The sequence below is a fragment of the Biomphalaria glabrata genome, chromosome 12 (genome assembly GCF_947242115.1).
Source record: "Biomphalaria glabrata chromosome 12, xgBioGlab47.1, whole genome shotgun sequence".
Taxonomy (NCBI): Eukaryota; Metazoa; Mollusca; class Gastropoda; family Planorbidae; genus Biomphalaria; species Biomphalaria glabrata.
Window position 1 is genome coordinate 29,018,495 of NC_074722.1, and position 23,412 is coordinate 29,041,906.

At 39.5% G+C, this 23,412-nt stretch overlaps 1 protein-coding gene across 1 annotated transcript in view; it reads right to left on the reverse strand.

The window, feature by feature from the left end:
* The window catches only part of LOC106079744 (LIM/homeobox protein Lhx1-like), a 173,629-nt gene that overhangs the window by 23,945 nt on the left and 126,272 nt on the right, over positions 1 to 23,412 (reverse strand). The window contains exon 6 of the mRNA XM_056005901.1: positions 11,816 to 11,977. Within this exon, the coding sequence (XP_055861876.1) occupies positions 11,816 to 11,977 (162 nt within the window). The remainder of the gene's footprint in view (positions 1 to 11,815; positions 11,978 to 23,412) is intronic.

Genomic DNA, 23,412 nt, shown 5'->3' on the forward strand with positions numbered 1-23,412 from the left:
TGGATAAACGAAAGACCGCTGATGCTAAATTGTAATAATAACGTCCTTCTCGAAACCAAAGAGCCTAGAAATTCAAGTGTACAATTCTAAAAAGTGAAAAAAAAATATGCATATGATAGTATACCTTTTCAAATACACAGATTTTTAACACGTCCAGTAAGCTGTACACCGGAAGCAAAATAATAGCATAGAATCTGTACAGTAATCCGCCATAGATAGTTAGCTAGTTTTAGCAACCCTCTATAGATGAAAATGACAAAAGATTTCTAAAAAAAATAATTTTAAGTCTCGCTTGATGTTCATAGTGTCGTAAAGTTATAATGTCAGTAATTATGCTCTAATAACTTTCCTATTTAATGGTTAAATCGTATGTATTATCAGAAGACATTAGATCATTAAAACTATAAGCATTAAAAGAAGGTAAAAAAAAACATAATTATGATTAATGTTTACGGTATTTTAAAGCAAAAAAACAACAACAAAAACATTACGAGTGTAGTTTACGGTATTTTACAGTTAAAAAAAAATCAGTGCAAGCATTCTTCGTGTAATTTATATAGGTCATGATGTTTAGAAGGAACACGTATGTTAGCCTTAGTGCATCCGCCATATCGAAACACACGAATTTATTTCTAAATGTATCGATACAACTTTGTATCATTGTGTACTTATACTCCGATATATCGATGCACCTATTAAAGAATAATGTGCATCTGATGAATTAATGAATTTAAACTTTATCTCACCTAACGAGTACCTAGAACATGGTACTTCACGGATGAGCACCGTGCAAGAGATGAAACGGAAGCTAGACGTGACATAGACAACGTGACAGTGTGACAGTTTCTCATGCAGCGTGACAGTTTATACTATAACAAATAGTGTATTTTATGAGGGAAAAAACAACACTTTTTGAACTGCGGACAAAACAACACTACTTGAGCTGCGGACAAAACAACACTCCTTGAACTGCGGATAAAACAACACTCTTTGAACTGCGGACAAAACAACACTACTTGAACTGCGGACAAAACAACACTACTTGAACTGCGGACAAAACAACACTACTTGAACTGCGGACAAAGAAACAAAACACAAATCTCAGAAATCCTGAAAACAAAACAAAACGTCCTGAAGAAGACGTTACTACCTCTTTCTCTCTGGAGATTTCGTTCTTCGTTCCCGGAATCCCCGGGCGTGGAACTGACCCGAGTCCATCACGATGACCTGAAGGTGCCAGCACGAGATGCGGGATGGAAAGCTGGGAGAAATAAAAAAAAAGGGGTGGGTGGAGGGGGGGGGGGAGGAGATGGCTGAATTTCTTGTCACGCATAGACTTTCACACCAACTGCTCAGTTTACTAATGCGAATCTGCTAAGGGAGAGAGATGAGGGCAATGTCCATGGGTGACAGATGACGCCACTTGCACGCGCCAGACGGGCTCCCCTAGCACTGAGCTCCACCAAACGCTTTGCTACTTCCACCATGCAGGGTTTATATATTTACACGTGTTGGAAATAATGACTGATGGAAACGGGGAGATGGGCAGATGAGGAGCCTAGTTGTTTTTGGGGTTGCAGCACCACGCTGTGGCCAGAATAGCAAAAGTCACAGATGCCGACGGGACACGGTTGGTTGACCTCTAATGAGCTTTTTAAGGTCGCTCACAACAATGGAAGGGAAGTCACACCGAAAAATAGGCGCCGAGGTAAATTACATTTTTTTCATGATCTCGCGAGATAAATATGTAGGGGCGAGATTTGCAATGCACACATCTGCAGCAAGGTACGACATTGTGGCTTTTCAGCATATCTGATGACGTCAATCTAGAGCATAACGCGGCATGGCTTCGTCCACGATATCTGATGACGCCAATCTGTACCACAACATGACATAGCGCCATCCGTGGTATCTAAGGACGCCAATCTGTAGGATTATTTGACACTTAGATTTAGCTTTTCGTTATAAAGTATTTTTGCAGTGGAGATACTTTTATATAGGCCATGACACAATAGTGACACTGTTGCAATAAAAAAAAAAAACGCTAACAACTAGAAACAAAAACTATTCTAGTATGCTGTCAATAGTTATGGCGTTTATAAAATAGTATGTGATCGTATATATAAAGAGAGTACACCAGAGTGTTGGAGAGTATAAAAGAGTGTTGGATAGTACATAACAGCATTGGAGAGTATAGAAGAGTACAAGAGAGTATTGAAAAGCATTGGATTGTTAAAGAAACTAGAAGAGAGTACTCAGAATGATCTGAAAGTATCCAGAGAGCTACACATTGGAATCTCAGAAAGTTCCAAACAGTTTTCTCATATTGCCTTTATATTATGTGCATTCCAAATCAAAGACAAGAGGCCTCAATGGTTAATTAGATTCATAGTGGATTTCCTTCTAAGAAAATAACATAGTACTTAAAATAAGACTTGTGTCAAATCGGAATCAAATAATACTATAAGTTTAGCCCGTTCTATCTTCGGGTGGTGTCTCACTACAATAGTGTGCTACTGTGCAAGTAAGTCACATCACGCTCTAGCCTGTCAATACGAGATCGTAGATCTAGATCTATACTTTGTTCGCTTACTTGGCGTTACCTCCAATGAAAACAAGTCTAGGCCTGTGACATAAATCTGCCGCGTCGCCAGGAAGCGAAAAAGAAAAAAGAAAAAATAATAAGTCCACGAGCAGTCAGTCTATCGTGTCATCCTGTCGCGAGGAGTTCGCTAAATATTTAGAGTCTTCTGAGTGGCGGAGTGACATGTCATAAACTGAAGGTCAGGTGTGGGGTGGGGAGGTCTGGGGACTGGGTGATACAGAATCAGTCATGTAGAATTCTTTTATTTTGAACACGATTCTCAAACTTAAATCACACTTTTAACTTTCCTTTGTTTAATGATTAAAATGTACTTTTTTGTTTGTGCTTGAAGTATCTAATTGTAAGAAGATTTAACGGGAAAGATTTGTTTCTTTGATTATTATGTTTGTTAAAATATAATATTGTGTGGGTATTAATTTCTTATGTAATTATTAATTATATTTATGTTATCATTTAAAATATTAAAACAAGAAAATATACTAAATTAAATGTAATAATAGTATATTAATAGTATGGTAGTACCTTCAATGTGCTGATCTACGCCAGACTTGTTTGAAGCCAAATAAAAATGAGAAGCACTTACTGCCCAATATCTATTTTAAAAAAAACTCTTCAGGCCCCATTCACACCCCCCCCCCCCAGCCTCATTCGCACATCAAAAATGAGACACGGGGAGACCAAAGTGTCCCTTAAGTGGCGCTGATGGTTTAAATAGTGAGTGACACATGTCTAAATTCAGGCAGGTATATCTTATGTACATTATGGTGTCAGACGCGAATGGGTTAAAAAAACCTCACTGCTCTGCTACTGTGCATGTACGTCACCTAATTTGTTACTCTTTTTTTTTGGGGGGGGGGGGAGGGGGGGGGGAAGGAGAAAAAAAAAAGGGGGGGGACAATTTTTTTTATTACACAAGAATTAAGCAATTTCAATGTTTGGATCATGTCTCGTTACATGAACAGAATGGTTCCATTCAACATGTAGTGGTCGCGGTGTATAACTATAGTGTACTCTCGTTCGTCTTCGCACACCATAAACGTGGACACTTTCTCCGATTAAATTTGGTCAATATCCAAGTTTGTTCAAACTTAATAGAGAATAGATGTCACGACGCACGAAACGCTAACACTGTAGCTACATGTAGCTTTGTAGGTTCACTGTAGCTACATGTAGCTTTGTAGGTTCACTGTAGCTACATGTAGCTTTGTAGGTTCACTGTAGCCATCTTGAAAATAATTTTTTATTTCTATCCAAGACGCTAACGAACGAGATAACGGTTAATTTGATAACAGCGCACCTATCTTTAAAAAGCTTATATTTACTCACTCCGTCTGTCCGTCTGTCTGTCTGGTTCAAATATTTTAGACGTTGTTTCTCCCACTTTCCATTCGCTGACCAAGTTGAAACTTTGCACAATCAAGGCATAGTTCATGACTATACAATTTTTTTTTTAAATTAGTCTATTAGAGGTAATTAATGTATTTTGTTGTTTTAAATAAAAGTATAAATGAAAAGGGAGTTAAACCTTGCAAGATTGAGAGAAATGATAGTAAATTAGAGTGGTTCTTCCATTTAGATAAGCTTTTTTTAAAAAGTATTTTTTAAAATATATTTTGTTTGTTTTAATATTCTCTTCCATTTTTCATATTTTTTAATAAAAAAAAGTGTCAATAAATGTATCATAAAAATGTGAACTTCTGTTTCTCCCTCTCCCTCCCTCTCTTTCCCAAAAAAATGTGTACAAATGTTACATAAAAAGAAAACAAAAAGAGTAGAACTCATATAGCACGAGACGCGATCTTAGTTTCAACCTAACAATTGTCTGTCTCTCACTGAACGGGACTCTGCATCGTCTGTTTCATCCTAAAATAAATAAAAACAAGTGGCACACCCTCTTCTCCCCTCCCCACCACAACCACCATGGGGTCCGTTGGCAGTTGGCAAAAGCTGGGCAGTAGATCTATGTCACAGTGTCACAAGAGCTGTCTCTGCAGTGTCAGATGTCCAAGGCTGACAGGCTAGTGGGTCGTAACCTAATCGGGTAACAGTCCCCCTTCTAGCCGTCAGCCCTGCTGTGTTTATCTTTTTGCGGTCGCCATCTTCCCCTTTTTATTTTTTCCATGTCACCCTTTCCCCCTCTCTCCCCTCCCCCCCCCCCAACTCGTCTCTTTTTTACCCTCAACTCACTACTCGCGTTTTCATCCTCTGTATAAACTCGACACCCCTCTCCCCTTCCCCCTCAAACCAATACAACTCTTTTGCTTGCTTGAATCCGTCATCCGAATCAACGCTGATAACAGACACCTTAACCAAAGATTAGCATACGATTCTTATATTAGGCCTATAGTGGCAATAAATGAAGGAACAGACAAAGATCGATATATTATGAAAGGACTAAAAATGGGAAAATGCGGTGTCCTTGCTGCCTTAGCAAACACAACTCAGCTAGGAGTTTAATCTTAAATTGAATATTTGATGTCTCCATTGGGTTCCAACTTAAGTCCACTCGGTCACATAGAAAGTTGTCATGACATTCAACCACACGCCACAGCAACTGTGAAATCCAAATAAAAGCAACAACAGCAGCAGCCATTCACCAGATACCAGATCCCGGACTTCCACTTCAAAATGAAGAAGAAAAAAACTAGCTTTGGAACTTTATTTCAGAATTTTCTTAGAAGAATTAGAAGAAACAACAACAGCAACAGAAACAACCACAGCAACAACAGTAACAACACCAACAGCAGCACCACCACCAACAACAACAACAGCAACAACAACAGCAGCAACAACAACAACAACAGAAACACCACCACTACCAACAGCAACAACAACAACAGAAGCAACAACAACAGCAACAACATCAGCAACAACAGCAGCAACAACAGCAACAGAAACACCACCACCAACACCACCAACAACGACAACAGCTGCAGCAACAATATCAGCAATAGTAACAACAACAACATTAAAATGTGCAGAACCAAGGAGGGGAGAGGACAAACTAGGAAGTGTGTATTAGGGGCTCTTGGCTGGGGAGGGGAGTTTGGGGGAGCCAATACACAGAGGCGTGCCCCCCAACCTCATCCTCCATGTTCAGGCACGAGGAAAGAAGCGCTTGTCGACAGACGCTATTTTAACCTTTTCGATTACCAGGGGTTTAAAGGAGGGTTCTTGGTGTGGATCGATGCTTTTCTAATTGAGTAGGAAGCAAGTGATAACACACAGGAGTGAACGGGGCCGGCTTTAGACCGATTTGAGGCTCAGATAGAGAAGATAACGGGTAAATATCTTCCCATCCTGCTCTGGCTGGATCCTTTGGCATTAAGGAGGGAGTTTAAGAGATGAGGAATAGAGAGAGAGGGGGAGGGGTGGAGGAAGAATGTAAAGCCGATTCATCTTTTCTCAATCCATCCTTCTAGCTCTCAGTTCATCCCTAGTTTCTCTCGCTCTTTCATCCTCCTCAATATGTTTTTTTTTCCCACAGTCCCTCAATTTTTTAGCTACATTTTCTTTTCATTTTTTCTAGGACCAGTTTTCTTTCTTTGACTCTATAGAGTGACGTTTAAGTATTATAGAGTACGTCAGTAGCGCCTTGGCTTAGATTTAAAAAAAAAAAAAAAGAGCTAAGTTAATTTTAGCTCTCTAAAAAAGTGAGCACAATTGTTTTTAAATTTCAATATGCAAACTGTTTTTTTTTTTTCTTTTTGAAATAATAAAAACTTTAAACGTGTATGTAGTATTTAGATCTACTATAATATTTGTAGTACTACACAGTTACAATTCTAATAGAAAACTGTGTACGTGTGTTAATAAGTATGCGCTAGTGTGTTTCCGTGGTTCTGTTTCTATTGTCTGGGTGTCCCGATAAGTTACAGCAGTGCGGGGAAGCGGGCGACACAAAGGTCTAGGGGGCTACTAATGACATATGTTACCAAAGCTCGTAAGGTACTAACACCAACAAGTAATCTGATATGAATAATCAGCTTTCCTATCTCGTGTTTCCCCCACACCCCCTTCTGTTTTTGTTTTTTTTTTTGTTTTGTTTTTGTTTTCCTCGATGTTACATATATCATATATACAGAGACAGGGGAGGGGGGAGGGAGAGACAGACTGCACGAGATAGTTTGTGTGAGAGGATAGGACAGTGAAAAAGAGAGAGTTACGGAGAGAGAGAGAGAGAGAGAGAGAGAGAAAGGCAGAGAGTTGAGAAAAGGTAACAAACAGAACTGTGAAGATAGAATTAGAGAAATTAAAAGATTTCAATTAAATACAATGTAGTTTTTCGACTGTCAGATTTTTTTGATTTTTTTTACATGAAATTATAAATTTAGATAAATAAAAAATAAAAAAAAAACATTTTATGAAGTAATTGCAATCTTTCAAAACCGCGCTCTCAGACTGAAGAAACGAACCAAAAACGAAAGTCGAGGTCTCGACAAAATATGTGTGCTCTGAACATGAGTTCCACACAACGACCATCGATCAGCGATACAAGAAGAAATTTATTTTTTTAAAAGTCTCTTCGCGATGAAAAGCGGCTCTGTGGAAGTGAGTGATCCAAAACAGTTAACATGGGCGGTGACAAGGGCGAGGGGGCGTAGAAACAGATGATTATACAACTAAAGACGTCAAAGCAGACTCTCAGCGCCCTTAAGTCCCCGCCCCCGTCTTGCTCTGCCACCAGACAATCCAACGTTTCTTGTTATAGTTTTTATATTCTTTACATCCCCCCCCCCAGCCCTATTCCTTTTGCTCCCGCTTGTCGCTGGACTTTAAATATAAAAAAAAAAATCGCAGATGGCAGCGATGAAGGAAATCAATGTGGACTTTGTCCCCAAGGGCAAGACTCGAGTTGCCGAGGAGATTTTCTAAAATAACTTTCCCCTCTTCCCATACGCACTCTCTCTCTCTCACACACACACACTCACACTTAGACACACACACGCGACCTGGCCTTCTCATCTACCATGCCTTCGCCCCTCAGCCACGGTGATAGATGATCGGGAAGAGAGCGCCCACAACTCCCCGGGTATCTCCGGCCCCGGCCGTGGGGGGAACGGCTTTCCACGAGATGAAGAAGCGAGACAAAGTTTCCTCCAGGAAGAGGAGAGCTCCGAGAAATCTCTTTCGTCAATCTCAGGACTCTTCTTTATTTCCTCCATCATTTCTCTTCGAGTCTCTCTCCATTTTGTTTTTTTATAAAAAAATGTGTGTGTGTGTGTGTCTTTCTAGCTTCAACATCCTCCGTATTACCATTTTCTTCATTCTCTTTCTCTCTCTCGCTTTCTCTTCTTTGTTTTAGTAATATGTCTTGAAGAATTGTTTTTTTTTTCTTCTGTTCTCCCCCCCCCCCTTTTGCCCCTTAAACCTGGTCTCAAGTCAAGCATAAACTGAATAGTCCATGTTTCCATCTATTCTTTCAACATCCATCATTTGGGGTAAAGAAAAAAAAATTAAATTAAAATGCGCACGCTGGTACAACATTTAATTTAGCAAAGAAATAATTTTGATCCAAAATTAATGACTTTACAATAAACTATGCAAAAACATCAAAACCAACAGAATAATAACGACATTAAAATTTAAAAAAATGGAAGGCAAACTATGCAGACTGTTATCGTCTAGCCAAAATGTAATACTCAATAATATTTAGACAAGAAAAACTTAAACATTGTAAAATCAAGTATCTTTTACTAAGAGTATCAATTAGTTTGTAATCTTGACTAAACAATACTAAATCTGAGCGATTAGAAATATTTTTACCAATTATTTTTGTTTAGCACTATTTCATGCTTGTAGCTTTCTCAATGCGCTATGACCCTATCACTTGTCTGGACCAGTTGGACAAGAGTAGGGGTAGGAAAAATAAAGGGGTATCTAGTTGTTAGCTTTTTAAATGCATTATACAAAAAATGAATGAATGTTTTATAGTTATCTATTGTTAGTCTCAAGCTTTCATTCTATACAAAGTATAAAAGGGGATTAATTCAACTTACACCATTTTATCAGTCAATGTACAATTTCTTTCCCTTATTCAAGATAATCAAAAATAATTAATCACCATAGTTAATTAAATAGACAGTTTTTTAAATGTATTAAATGTATTAGTCGTGTAAAAAATAGAATTGCGCAAAGTTTCAGCTTGATCCGAGATTGGGGGTGAGAAAAATAATACGTACAAACCTTTTACCAGACAGACAGAGTTGATATCAGCTTTGTAAAAACAGAAAACAACCGATGCCCAGTAGCGACAAAATCATCATATTACAATCATCCAATAATGCATCTTAATTAAACATTCAATGCTCAGGTCCTTCTATGTAAGACAGATATATGTGTTAGTTACATACTTTACAAATAAAAGCATAAGTGAAGCAAAGTTCCCCCTTTCAGACCTTGGGCATATGATGTTAAGGTCATCTGCTTCTTTGGTCAACGGTTAACGAGCAGGGTGTCATGTGGCCTGCACAACGACCAACCGCCGTTACTTTACCCCAATTTAAGTCAGGCACCCATTAGATTTTGGTAGACTCAGGGGCGCCCTAAAAATCCCGAAATTAAAAATCCTAGTCTTCACCAAGATTCGAACCCAGGACCCCAGGTTCGGAAGCCAAGCACTTAACCACTCAACCTTTAGAGTAAAAAAATTATATATCGTAAGCTGAAAGGTTAAAATTTGTTTCATCCGATATCTTCGTCGTTTTTCCACACTGACAAGACCTTTGACCCGTAAACAATACAACATTTGACCCGGAAACAAAGTTATAAGCTTAACAGTTTATTACCTACTTAAAGAGTTGTTGTTTTTTTTTAAATTTTACTATAAAAATAAAAAAATAAAAAATCTTTTGTTAAATGGCTCAAGAATAAAAATGTTTGTTTTGAAAAGAACAAATTTAGACAAGTGAGAGAGAGTGAGAGTGAGAGAGAGAGAAAGAGGTGGAGGAGGAAAGAGGGAGAGAGAAAGAAAAAGATAGAAATAGAGAGAGATAGGGAGAGAGGCAGAAAGAGAGCTGAAAAAGAGAGAAAAACTGAGAGACGATGTGACAGAAAGAGAGAAATATAGGTACAGAATGAGAACGAGGGGGAAAGTGAGAGAGAGAGAGAGAGAGAGAGAGAAAGAGAGAGAGAGAGAAAGACAGAGAAAGAAAGAGATGAGATAAATTTTAGTCAAGCAAAAGTAATTCATCTTTTCATTTTTCCCCCCGCCAATCTTGATCACATCGTCCTCAACCGATTTATCCACCCCCAACCCCCCCTTTCAAACTTCTCTACCCTCTTCCTTGCCATTTCCCGCCCTAACTATCGTTGGAGACCATCTATGCAAACGACCATATTCCAGTGATTTGTGACTTTCAGGATAGCAAGGATCGGACGGAGCTTTTCCCGCCCTTTCTCCCGCTCTCGTCTGCTCGGTCTTCTCATCGTCTGCCGGAATGCGCTTTCTTAGCCAGAGGCTTGAGATAAAAATCCTCCAGCGCCCCCAAGGAGACGCGCAGTGCGCCCCGTTGGACATTTCCCGGCTCACATATGACAGTCTCATCTCCAGCACGAGCAGTTTGGCAGATCCCCAAACGCCCCCCCCCCTCCCTCTCCTACGCCTCCTCCCAGAACATTGCCTTCTCAATCTTGGGCCACCGAGAAACGACCATCCATTTACATTAGCTTCTTTACATTTAACCAAAGACAAAAAAAAAAGAACAAGAGAGAAAGAGAGAGAGAAGTGGGACCGAAAGAATAAGAATAGAGAGAAAGTGAGAAAGAGAGAAATAGGAAGAGAGAGAGAAGAAAAAAAAAGGGCGAGTCGATCGCTTCCTCTCTGGAGTGTGAGTGGTGAAGTGAGGGGTTGGCTCACACCGGAAGACCAGGACGCCCAGGGAAGATTATCAGCGTCTGCACGAAACAGATATCATATCCCCTTTACGCCATAAAACTAATCACACCCTCCCGCCCGCCCTTACGCCTCTCTGCCCCACAAAGCCCATACCAATGTTTCTTTTTTTTTTTTGTTTTGTCTTAAATAAACGACACGGGGTTGTAAATTTGAGAGATGTATTTGTGCTTGTGTGTGTGTGGGCCCTAAGTTCCCGTTAGCAGGCACTTTGTTTGAAAATCTCAATTATACTTTTTGTTTTGTTTTTGTTTTTTATTGTTCATCGTGTTTGTTTGTTGTTGTTTTGTTTTTTTGTTTATTTGTTTAAATTTTTGTTCGCATTAAAGTTGCACATTTTAAACCAGTATTCCAAAGCACTCTGAATCAGCATATCAATAGTTTGGCCATCTTGACCCGCTCAAGGCTGAACACAGATGCTAATGGACACTTCATTTTAAAAGTCTCCTGGTAGAGCTATTATTTTCTTAGGGTGTGAAAAGCAATAACAGAGCTAGACAGGCCTTAGAGTGGAACCCCCCAAGGAACAAGTCATAGAGGAAGACTAAAAAAGAACATGGCGACGCAGTATACTAGATGAAGCCGAGAGGACAGGAAAGAGCTGGGAAGCCATTAAATAACTAGCAAGAGAACGTGGAGAGTGGCGTGTTTTTTACTGAGGCCCTATGTTCCACGAGGGACGCAAAGGAAAGTTGATGATGATGAATGTAGATCTATATTTCTTTGTTATCAGTAAAGGCTGCCCTTTCAAACCTTGCGAGTTATGGTTCAGATGATGCAAAGGTCATCTGATATCGTTACTATGACTTTATGTTTAGTCCAAGACTTTTATAGATCTAGTAAGTGATCATTTAGTGCTCTAGGTAAAAATGTGCACATATTGGATTGAAGGTTATTTGCTTAAATACAAGTCTCCGTCTTGGCATTTCAAGAGTGATGTTCGTTTACCAATAGAAGTCTAGTTCTTGATAATTAACCAAAGAAGTGATTCCATAAAATGTTTTCAAAATTGTCAAGAAAAGTATTACAAAAATAAACAAAAGACAAGCAACTAAATGTGGACTTTATTTTTTTTATATTATTTATTATCATATGTGTTTGTCTTTTTTAAAGTAGAAGTAATACAATTTTGTAGTGCCAGATCCTGCACTCGTTGGTAAATTTTAGGGTTTTACCGATATGAACAGAAATAGCCCTCCAAGCCATTCTAAAATGTTTTGGAGAATGGGTGGGACGCTAGCAACTGGAAGGTCAAGACAACGAAGTATAAAGGCCAGTGTATGGGTAAGTGTCCGGTGTCCACCCTAGGTTCTTACCTAAATGACGACTGGCCGGATGCATTCCTGGCTCCATGTTCAGAGGCGGCGTTCCTTGAGAGGGTGGGAGAAAGGTTAATCCTGGGGGTGGCCCATCCTGGGGCTGACCCATGAAAAATTCGCCGTATCCTTGGTAGCCAGGATAGAATTCAGCTCCATTATCTGAAAGCGGAAAGTGGAAAAGACAAAATAATTACAACACTGTAGGACTAGTTGATGAAGGGGGGGCAGTCTTGTAAGCAAAGTGACAATAAATGAATCATTAATGAAGTCTGACTTTAACTTGGATTTAAACCATAAACACTACCCCATTTCCCTTGTACTAACCATCAGCATAACTTTATTAATCCAAATATTAATCCCTAAGACTAGACTTCCACCTATCAAGATCCTTAAGCATTAGCCCTAACCTTTGTCAAAATGCCAAGTTAAGTTATCATCCTAAAGCTCAAAGAATACTAGGTTCAAATTGTACACACACAATGTCTTGACTACCTGACAAACATGCACGAAGTCAACGAGCTCTGTGTTTTTAATAACGTAATCACTAATATAAGCTAGATCTATGTTTTTAGAACACGTCTTATAAATTATTGACGTTACTTCAAATAAGAAGATAATTACGTTCTACGCGTTTCATGTGTCAGTCTAGTAATGCATGTAAATCAATGACTTAAACTCTGCAAAGTCGTTGGTTTTTCTGGCTGATTCAGGCCACCCATTCCACTCTCTAATGGCACTAGGGGAAAAGGAGCACTTGTACGATTATGTTCTAGCGTGCATGTACTAAAGGAAAGCTAGATTTTAATAATGCAAACACTTATATAATTTAGAATTGTGACATCAAGAACGATGAAATGATAAACAATACATATAGAAAGTAAAACATGGCATGTCAGTTTAATGACAGTTGGAATGTTGAATGTATGTATATATAGAGATTGATCGTCATTGGATATTCATTGTAAAGTCTTAATCCTACATTAAAAAGAGGTATCGGGTCAAAGTTTACAGATGACGAGACTAGAACGACTTTCATAACTCTCATTGTCAGTATTGGAGTGAAAGAGTCGTTTTCAACAGAACGTGACGACATTTTAGATGTTGCAGCGAGACCTTCATACCCCCGATACTCGTTTTTTTGGAAAGGGGGGGGGGGCAAGCCCCCCTTCCCCACTACTCCCATATACCCTCTCGAACATGGACGCCATTCTGGCGCCCATCACTCCCGCCTCGCACTCCTTTTTTTTTCTTTTTTTTTACTTGTTCAGAATGTTCTTTATATACATTGAGAGTTGATTATATAAACTTTCAGAACGCCCTCTCGGGGGCGCCACTTATTTCTTAACCTTGTTACGATCCTGGATTTAGTCATTTCGTGACAGACTGATAGAAATATGGTTTCCAATGCTCCCTCCACCTAGGCACCAACGCTTCAACCCCCCTCAGACACAGAGAGTCAACCCACCCCAGGAGGGCGAAATGCATGAAATCCTAAACGCCCTTCCAAAGAATGAGTGAGCGAAGGTGGGTTGAGTGAAGAGTGAGAGGGGGGTGGGGAAGAGGACGCGGGCGTCTTTTAAAGAAAAGCCTATCGGTTTGTATCTTTCCGTGCTGGTTTCCCCCCATCTAAAGACCTCTCGGGTTACGCTCCTGCTTGTCACGTTCATTAGATTGTCGTTTGTTGTCGGCCCTGTTCGAAAGGTTGTCACATGTTCAAAGCACGTCCACTTCTCATTTCAGACCGCCCTCTCCACCCCACCCCCGCCATCGCCGCATTCTTTTTCCCCTTCCATCTCAATCTACCCACACCGCACACACGCGCCCCACCAAACGCCCCTCTTTGTCTAATTCTCACTCCATGACGTTGTTTTGTGTAAACTCGCGAGACTTTAAAGCAAAAAAAAAAAATCAACTCAGACTTATGAAAATATATACAATCATGGCAGTTCAAATGGGATTCTTATGCGATATCACAGACAACATGGTACAAGTAATGTTTACAATAATAATGTTTTGTAAGTAAAGGTGAGGACAACATTAATAAGTTTGTCATCCTGACATTGTCTGCTACAAATTGCGGTAACTCTTTCAGACTTAACACTCTACGGAAGCAGATGATGTAGCAAATCTCGTCTGTTTCTATTGCTGACGGTTAACGGGAGAGTCATGTGACCAGCACAGGGATTTTTTCGACCTTTCTTCGTGTGTCAGGAACCAGTTAGAGTTGAGGGGGGGGGGGACCCAGGGGCGTCCCAAAATATCCCAAAGTTCAAAATCCGTGTTTTCAGCGAGAACTTCTCGGTGCGGTAACCAAGCGCTCTATCCCTCGGCTGGCACGCCTCACAATATGTCTACAATATGTCTACAATATGTCTACACTATGTCTACACTATGTCTACACTATGTCTACACTATGTCTACAATATGTCTACAATATGTCTACACTATGTCTACACTATGTCTACAATATGTCTACACTATGTCTACAATAAGTAGTACAAAGTATAATAGTCATACGTTCATATATTCATATGTGTGTCATAAACACTGACTTTGGGTTAGAATCGTTTTAGTCATTATGTGTCTAAGGTTAATGGTAGAACGTGTTAGCCAGTAGCGCTTTGGATTATGCAGATCTAGGCGATGTTTTTATATTGAAAATAATAATTATATTACAAAGTTAAAAACAGAAAACTGAAAATAAAAGAAAAACTTAGAGTGATGACGCCTGAAAGATTCTTGACAGAGCTGCAAGAGAATACGTCTCAGCACGGGGTCTCAAAGCAGTGGGAATCAGCCATGACGCCATACCAATTAGCTAATGTACGGGCTGACCGAAAACAACAACAACAACAAAGCGGTTTGAACACAGGCCTTTCAATCAAACCAGAGCATACAATCTCAGATACTCAGCCTTTTAGAGCAAGAGGTAGAAGGGCTATTGTAGATCGGATGAGTCAAGGTTAAGTATTCCCTCACACCTGACTGTAGACCGCCTGTTACATTTCCCCGCGACACCTTTTCAATTGAAACGAAAAAAAACAACAAAAAAAAAACAGGCCAACAATATTAGAATAAATACAATACTTTGGCTCTACGGAGAGAAAAAAATCCACAAGTCTAGCGTTTACTACTGAAGTAAATTTTACTGCATCATTACTTCTTATCTAAGCAAGTTCTCGTGTATTTCGCCTGATTGTTTTTTTTTTCATAGGCGGAGAGCTTTAATGAGCATATGGGGGCGGAAATAAGAGTTTGGACTATATTGCTAACGTGATAGAGGTCTTAAAAATTGGGACCCTCTCCCCAAAAAGCCCTCCACTGCCACTACTTTTTAACTTGATGTATTACATTCTTGCATCCAATCAGTAGTGAGGATTGTCTGTCATTGACACTAACCCAAACATTCAGCAGGTAGAATGGCTGTTGGCAGGATTCGAACCCGCGACCATGTTGACGACAGTCCAAAGCACATACAACACGATCAAGCAGCCACCGGGCAGGAAGAATATAGACTTAATCATTTATTAGTTTTGAGACTCGCGCTTTTTTAAAATTCATGAATAATGTCATCAATTAGGTGACAAAAACACGTCAAGCCTTTGTGTGTGTGGGGGGGGGGGGGGATGGGTTGAATGGCACAGAACGCATGTCTGCCAGAGCAAAGCGTAGCGCCCCTTAATGGCGTTTCACAACTGCGACACCGCAGGCGCACCCAGACTAGGCACCCGTATGCCGTACTAGCGGCGAGAAGATAGAGACCCTAATGACATCTTACCTTGGTAGCGCCGTACGTCGATCAAACCAGCAGGTAGGAATAATTTTACGGGGGCCATTAAAGCTCGGTTGCACCGCATAAAAAAAAAAATTCCGCTTCCAAATTTTTAACTAACCCACTATTTAAGAAAACAAATAAATAAAAGAATGTTAACTTTGACATATGTCTATGTCTTAAAGCTGTGGCATCGAACAGCTTGGCGTCAATATGACAGATCGTCCTACGTCTTAAGTTGCGCCAAAATTTAAAGACCTTTATATATTTTTGAAGACATCCTTCATTTTATACGTTGACATCTTTCATCGCCAGGAAAAAAGGAAAAAAAAAAAAAAGAAAGAAACGAATGCGCAGTCGACGCCTTAAAGTTTTGTCTCGTTATGGCGTCAGCAAGCCTCGATTTCAGTTCCGCGTCATGGCAGCGCAGATCATTTGCATAATTTCCGTTTCAATGGTGAGAGAATATCGTCTGATCTAATCTTTCTGGACGATCTTCCCTCTATTTTGTTTCTGTTCGACCAACTTCCTGTCTGTCTTTTTTTTTTTTTTTCACTATTTTTTTTTCCCTTCATCTTACCGAACAAAAAAAAAAAGGTAATGGTTTAGAACTGAGAAGGTCAGAACTGTTCTAGTTTATTAGTTTGATGAGAAGAAAGGAAATCAAAGATACGCAAAAGTACATTCTTAAATCTACCATTATACCTATGACTCTTTTAGTGGAACAGTGATTATTTTAGGGTCTGCACATTTCCATGTGGTGGGAACAAATTTATCGCATATAAAAAACAAACAAACAAAACAGTTACATACTACCAATAATAAGAAGGCATGTATTCGAGTCCTAAGTGTTTCCCGTTGCTACACAGCCCCAGCTGCGACCTACTTATTGTGCCAAAATTAACTAAAGTAACATTAAAGGTATAAAATAAGCAGCTATAAAGACCCACAAACGCACATAGACTATATATTGGAGATTTTTTACGCATGGCGGAATAACAAATTCTAACTATCTTTTTGGTGCATCTGGTGTACAAAATAAACAAGTGTTGATAAGCTAAGCTTTTATAAAAGGTAAATGATATAGTTTTACCACTGCGCTATCAAATGTTCTAAGCTCTTTAGTTTGTAGTACAAAATAATTACACTATGAAGGAAGCTGTACATTTTACTCAAGGGCGCAACTTCAAAACTTCTTTAAAAACACATATGGATATAATTGTGCATTTAATAATAAATTGATATATTATTATATAGTGGACACATCCGTCCTTTTTGTTATATTTAGTTGGCAACGTAAGGATTTAATTTAGCGATAATGATATGGTTTAGTAGATCTTGAATATCTTCAAAATAGATTGTTCCCGGGACCAAATATAACAGAAGAGTTTAGCAATTCACAATATTATATTGACCCATCTGTAACCCACATATTTAGTTGCTACTTACGTAGTCTGCCTTGGTGTCTATTTAAGTTCTTGTGTCGGCGCATGTCATGGGCGTTGTCATATATGGTTGCTCACACAAGAAAACATTTACACAGAAGACCATCCGTCCTTTTGGCTTTATAAAAAAATCCTTTAAATTATAAATCTGAATTTTTCGCTCAAGGGTGTAACCCCAAGTTGTGTTCAAACGTCACTCACTACTTCCCATTGGGTGCTGGGGCGTTTCCTTATAGATACAGAGAAGTGTAAAGGCGTTGTCCCACACAAAACATGTTCAATATATTTATCTGAATTTTAAATGCGCGCTCGCTCTGTGTAGATGGGCATTGTGATTGTATGCATGGGAAAAAACAACGAGGGGGGATAACTTTATATAAAAGTGTCAACCAGATCATAAATTTAACTTCCTTGCTCTTTGTTACAACTATTGTTTGTTGTTGGTAGAAAGCTTATATCAACTCACGCAGTCTGTACATCTGTCTGTCTGTCTGTAACAATTTTTGCACACTTACCATTCTTGGATTAAGTTGAAATTTTGGATAATTATTCAAAGTCGATGACAATAAATTAATCAATTTAAAAAAGTTAACCACCAAATTAATCGCATATTTTAACGGAAAAAAAGCACAAATAGACCGCCGGTGGACAACAGGTTCGCACCAGATGCGGAAAAATTTGCAGGTCGCAAGTGGTTTTGGGTAGTCAATTGAAGCACAGCAATCATCATTAATCTTCGGAATCGAAGACTTTAACTAATTTCATAATAATGTTTCTTTTTTAAATCTTTCACTTCTGTCATGTATCTTATCTTCAGATTCTTGGCAGTAACACAATGATTGTAGGGCTACTCTTTTTTAGCTCCTGGGAGAACATCCTCAACGAACGTCAGCTATCCCTGTATGAACAGTGCACGTAAGAAAGGTCAAAAGTGGGAATAGGACTGCATGTGTGTATGCACTCCAGCTGTGCTGTTGAAACGATGCCTTAAGCGGCTCTGCAGAGCCTCTGGAAGTAAAAGGCTGATGGTTGATCCCCCGGTTGTTCATTGAAGCGGTGAGCGATGTATTCAATGTGAATGTACGGGTGTAATACCCTGCTCGGAAAAGTCTTTGTAGGGGATATTACTGGATTGAAAAATGTGGGAGAGGGGTATAGGAAAGCCCCAGTGACAGAGAGAGAGAGAGAGAGAGAGACAGAGAGAGAGCGAGAGATGATCTTGCAGGTGTATTAGACCAACTTGTTGGCAAAGGTTTAACAAAAAAGAAAGAGGGGATTATAGAGAGAGGTTGATGCTGGAATTACCTGAACAAAAGGGAATTTATTTCTTCAAAATCAGACAAGATTTGCTAAATTCTCTTACGATTCATTCGATCTCATCGGCAGGCGTAGCAAAAGCACGCGCTCGATAAAATCATCATGAACTGTAAAAATATTTGGAATAGTTTTTAATCAAATGTGCCGAAAACATGTAGATCTACTTCCCGGTTTCGGCTAAAAAGTGAGAGACTTATAGCTCCCTCTTTGTGCATGGACAGACCACTGTCTTGTCTATATGTACTCTTGTTTGACAACTGCTTGCCTGTAACCTCCTTAATATAGAATCGTAGATACATGCATATTTTAAAGACCATTGAAACACTACTCTCTGACACCACAACTTTGCATACTCATTATAATAATCTTTCCATCATGAACTTTCTGGCGCCCATTTAACGCCACAATACTAAGAAAACAAACGCCTCCTGGTATGAACAATCTCCCCCCAACCTTCCCCCTCCCACTTTTTTTTTCTTCTTTCAGTTTCGTACAAGTTTGTCTTTGAATTTCTCGCTGTGTCACTCATCTGGACAATGTCCGTCGTCTTTGGGGAAAAAAAGTGAAAATTGGAACCTGTGGGTCCGGGCGTAAAGTAGAGAGGCTTACGTGTCCGTGACGTCTGAATGACCATCGGTCAAGAAAGTGCCCGTTACTTTTGACCGATTGAGATTAAACTAACCACGAAACTCGCACGGCCAGTGCCGTCCTTAACAGGAGCGTGAAAAATATAACGTCCCATTGTGCGCCCCAAATTCCATAAACACCCCCCTTGGCGTAGGTATTTTCTTTTATTGCTGACCAGTGGTCAGCGTCGCTTTATGAATTCATTACCAAGTGCGTCTTGCCCCAGCACCAAACAATAATTGGCTTAGAGACGTCTCCAGCTCGGACAATACGTTCCGGTTATTTGTTCCCAGCACGTCATCACCTTCTACGTCGAATGTCACGTTCGACACCCGTTGACCACTGGTCATTTCCAAAAATTAGAAATTGGAAATCAAAACGAAGAAAAGAGCCGATGAACAGAAATTACTGGAATCTATGTCACTTAGCACATTTCTAGCTGGAGTGTCCGAAGTTAGGTAACCTATATTAAAGATAGAGTTGTGTGCTTTTATGGTAGTCTGGGGAGGCGAGAAAGTGACAGAACTGGACATTAGTGATACAAAAGTTACCGTAACCCTTTTTCATTATATCATTGTAACCTTTGTGTAACTTTTTTCTTCATCTGGTGGTACGCCAATAAAAAAGAAGCCAAAATAAAATTATTTTGAGATTTGGTCGGACGTTTCTCAATATCTGGGATCTTTTTCTGCGTTTAAAGCATTGCTTGCTTTTAATAAGGTAGGAACAATTGCCCCTGGTGCCCCCTCAAAGTAACGGTTTGTTCAGAGACAACAAGGTCGCTTTGACCATTAGACGTTGACCCCCAGACGCATGACCCCGGCTACCGTGACTTACGGTCCAGGCAGGTAGAGAAACTAATAGTACCTAAAGTCTTGGTCAAAGTGACTGTTAACAAAAGAAGAAAGAAAATCCAACATGGTGATGTCATAGAAGTGTATTTTGGGCGTATTGGCTTGCTGACGACCAGGAACAAAGAAATGATTGGCAAATAGTGGCCAGATTTTTGTGCCATTGTTCGCTTAACTAAAATTGTAAGCTTCAACAGAAAAAGTAAATGTAATTTGCTAATGTGAACAGCATACAATATAACAGGACTTTGGAGTCTAAATCATACGTTTAGTAATTACTGCTTCTTATAATATTGATCAAATTACACTTTTCAAAAAAGTTATAATTCATTAGGGTTGATTTAGATTGGGAGTACCCATGGGAAGAGAGATATCTATTCGAAGTGAATTTTGTAAATCAATCATGGTACATACTTCAACAATAATATAATCACAGACATAGCTTTAGATTGAGAAGTGCCTCTGGGAGAAGTCTTTTTGTGGCTCACTCTGGAACTCAAGGGCATGATTCTAAAGTGGTGAATTTACTCAACCAATCATAAGCACGACAGCACGTGACGTGTTACATCATGTGGTATAGCCCTAAGCTCGTGCTGCCAATAAATAATGTGCGGCTGTGATTATTGTTGCTGTTGCTTTTGCTGACCTAGAAAAACTTAGAGAAATTTGAAAAGTTTTGGTATATTTTTTTACACTGCAATGGGAAATTTGTCACTTTATTAATTTATAGTGTGCAACTGTTAGTGCATAATAACTATTTATTCGAAATTTTTATATTTCTGAGAGCATTTAACAAAAAAATTGGTCTAGTACCTTTTGCATTATATTCAAGTTGTTATAAAACGTCTTTGCGAGGGGGCAGCGAATCGACAAACAGAAGCAACTGAATATTGAATACAGACGAGAGCTAAATGCTTACTGTCGATATCTTTTAAATAAAGGGATAGAGAACATGTGGTAAATTATGATCTCCTTTATTTGTGGTGACGTCTGCCAGCCTCGGACAGTCCAAGTGTAGTGTGTAAGCCAGACAATAATTTGTATTCACTCCCCTTAAACTCCCCCGTTTCCAGCAATAAATAAGGTCCATGAAAGAAAAACCTTCTGCACAAAAAGGCCTCCCTTTTTTTTTCATTTACTTCTGTAGTCAGAGGCGTGGACCAATAGGCGTATCGAGAAACATACGGGTCGACACGGGAGGTAAATTCTGAAACGATGGACACTCGGCTACACTTCATTGTCAACGCCCTTGTCTGTCTTTTGGGCGCTTAGGAGTGGGAGGGGGGCGTCCATCAAAAAGGTGTGTTTTACGATTTTTCTACCGCCTCAAAGTAATGATCATCCGTTGGGTGGCAGAGGTGGATAACTTGCCCACCCCCCTCCCCATTGTATAGTACAAGTAGCCGAAAGCATAACTAAGAGGACAGATCCGAGCTTGAAAAGACGATCGCTTCAATTTATTCGCCTTTTCCGGGGCGGGGGGTAAATGATACTGTCCACTGCTCACGCCCTAGACTGGCACCCTATTAGCGTTCTGGTATTATGGCCTTCTTCAATTTCACGGAATGTGATCCGGAACTTTAGAATGGGGTGGGGAAGGTAAGAGGGACTACGAGGCCTTCCTGTGCAACGCACCCCCCACCCTTTTTCTTTAACGCAGGATATTTTATTTGGTCACGGAGAAAAACAAATCGCGCCATTCTAGCAGTGAAGGAAAACGGCGCCCTAAACCATGAGATTTCTTCTTCCCATCGCCCCAAAAATACACCCTGAGTGAAACTTGTGGATCGTGGAGTTTAGCGTCACTTCCGGTAGAAGGAAATCGACACAATATTTGTTTTGTGTTGCACACAAATGTCATGTTCATTTTTTGTTCTGTTTTATTTATCGGGGGAGGGGGGGGAGTGGCTGCGTGGTTGAGGGCCTGGTTTCCGAACCTGGGTTCCTGGATTCAAATGTCGTTGAATATTGGGATTTTGAATTTCAAGATTTTGGGCGCCAAACTCTAATGGTCACCTGACTTTAGTTGGGTAAATTAAAGTAAGTTTGTTGTTGTGCAGGCCACATGACACCCTGCTCATTAACCGTTGGCCAAAGAAACAGATGGCCTTAACATCATCTGCCCTATAGACCGCAAGGTCTGAAAGGAGAATTTAATTTTGCTTTTATTTATCGTTTGAGCATTTGGGTTGACATGCAACTTTTTTTTCATTCTCGTTCTGTATACACCAATAAAGTTTCGGTTTTATACAAACAGTGGTTTTAATAACAAAAAGTGTAAAGAGAACTTCAAATTCCTACACAATTCTTTTTAACTTAAATTCTTATAGACGAAAATCTAGACGACTCGATCCTACTCATGGCTGCCTGGTCGTGCGGTTTGCGCGTTGGACTGTCATTTGGATTTATCGATGGTCCCGGGTTCAAAACCTGCCCACTCCCATCCCCTGTCCTTCTGCGGGAGGTTTGGACTAGGAAATATACTATCTTCAACTCTGAAGAAACATCCGAAACATGTCAAACATTTTACTAACAAACTTCGTTACATGTATAACAATTATTGTTTCGTAGATTCTGGATACAAGTTTGTCAAAAAAGCTTTGGTCAAACGCTTAAACTAATACGCTGTGTATTTTTTTCTTAAATATAAGGCTTTCTAAGGCAAGGAATTGGAAAAAAATAAATATTCATGATTATTACAATTTGTTTTCTAAATATACCGTCATTATCTGTGCTAACGATAGGCTGGATGATTTGAGCATTTTCGTTACTCGAAGGCAAGGACAACATGTTTGTGTAGGCATCTTTTCTAGTCCGAAGGGGAAGCTTTTGTTAAAATAATGATTATTACCAATAATCCTCGGCTAGTTAATTAATTAATTTGACATGGTGTAGTTCTTCTGTTGACCTCAGCTACAAATGATGCAATCATAAATAAACTAAAACTTTATAATCTTGCTTAACATTTCAAGACAATGAATATTCCACTTACAAGATGATTCAGCTACATACTCAGTCAACATGGCTGAGTGGCGTAAACCGCTTGGCTACAAAACTGAGAGGTCTCAAGTTGAAATCCCGATGTTAGCTTAGGGGCTTTTGAATTCTAGTTTGTCTACCCCCCCCCCCCCCATGTCTTCACCCATATACTCCCTGCTATCCTTATATAAATATAAGAGACTTGACGACAACTTAGTAAACAAGAACAACGTGCTAAAAAGCGATAATAATTAATAATAACAATAATAATAATATACTTTCAACGTAAAAGGCATTCAACACAAATACAGATAAATACAAATATTACTCAATATGAATATTTTTCGATACTTCTGACACTGATTTTAAAGATCCATCTTGAATTGAACTTCATCTTCTGTAAGCATCCATTACAGCACCGGGGAAAATATAAAATGGCGACGCTGGCTCTGGGCGACAGACACGTCCCTTTTAACGTGCGTTCAACAGTCTGGTTTGCGGAGGTCCACCGCTGTTGTCAACAGCTGAGTAAGATAGTCGCTAGAGCGGTAAAGACTTTTTAAATGACTATGGTCATTGAAGATGCAAGCGAACAACCAGATA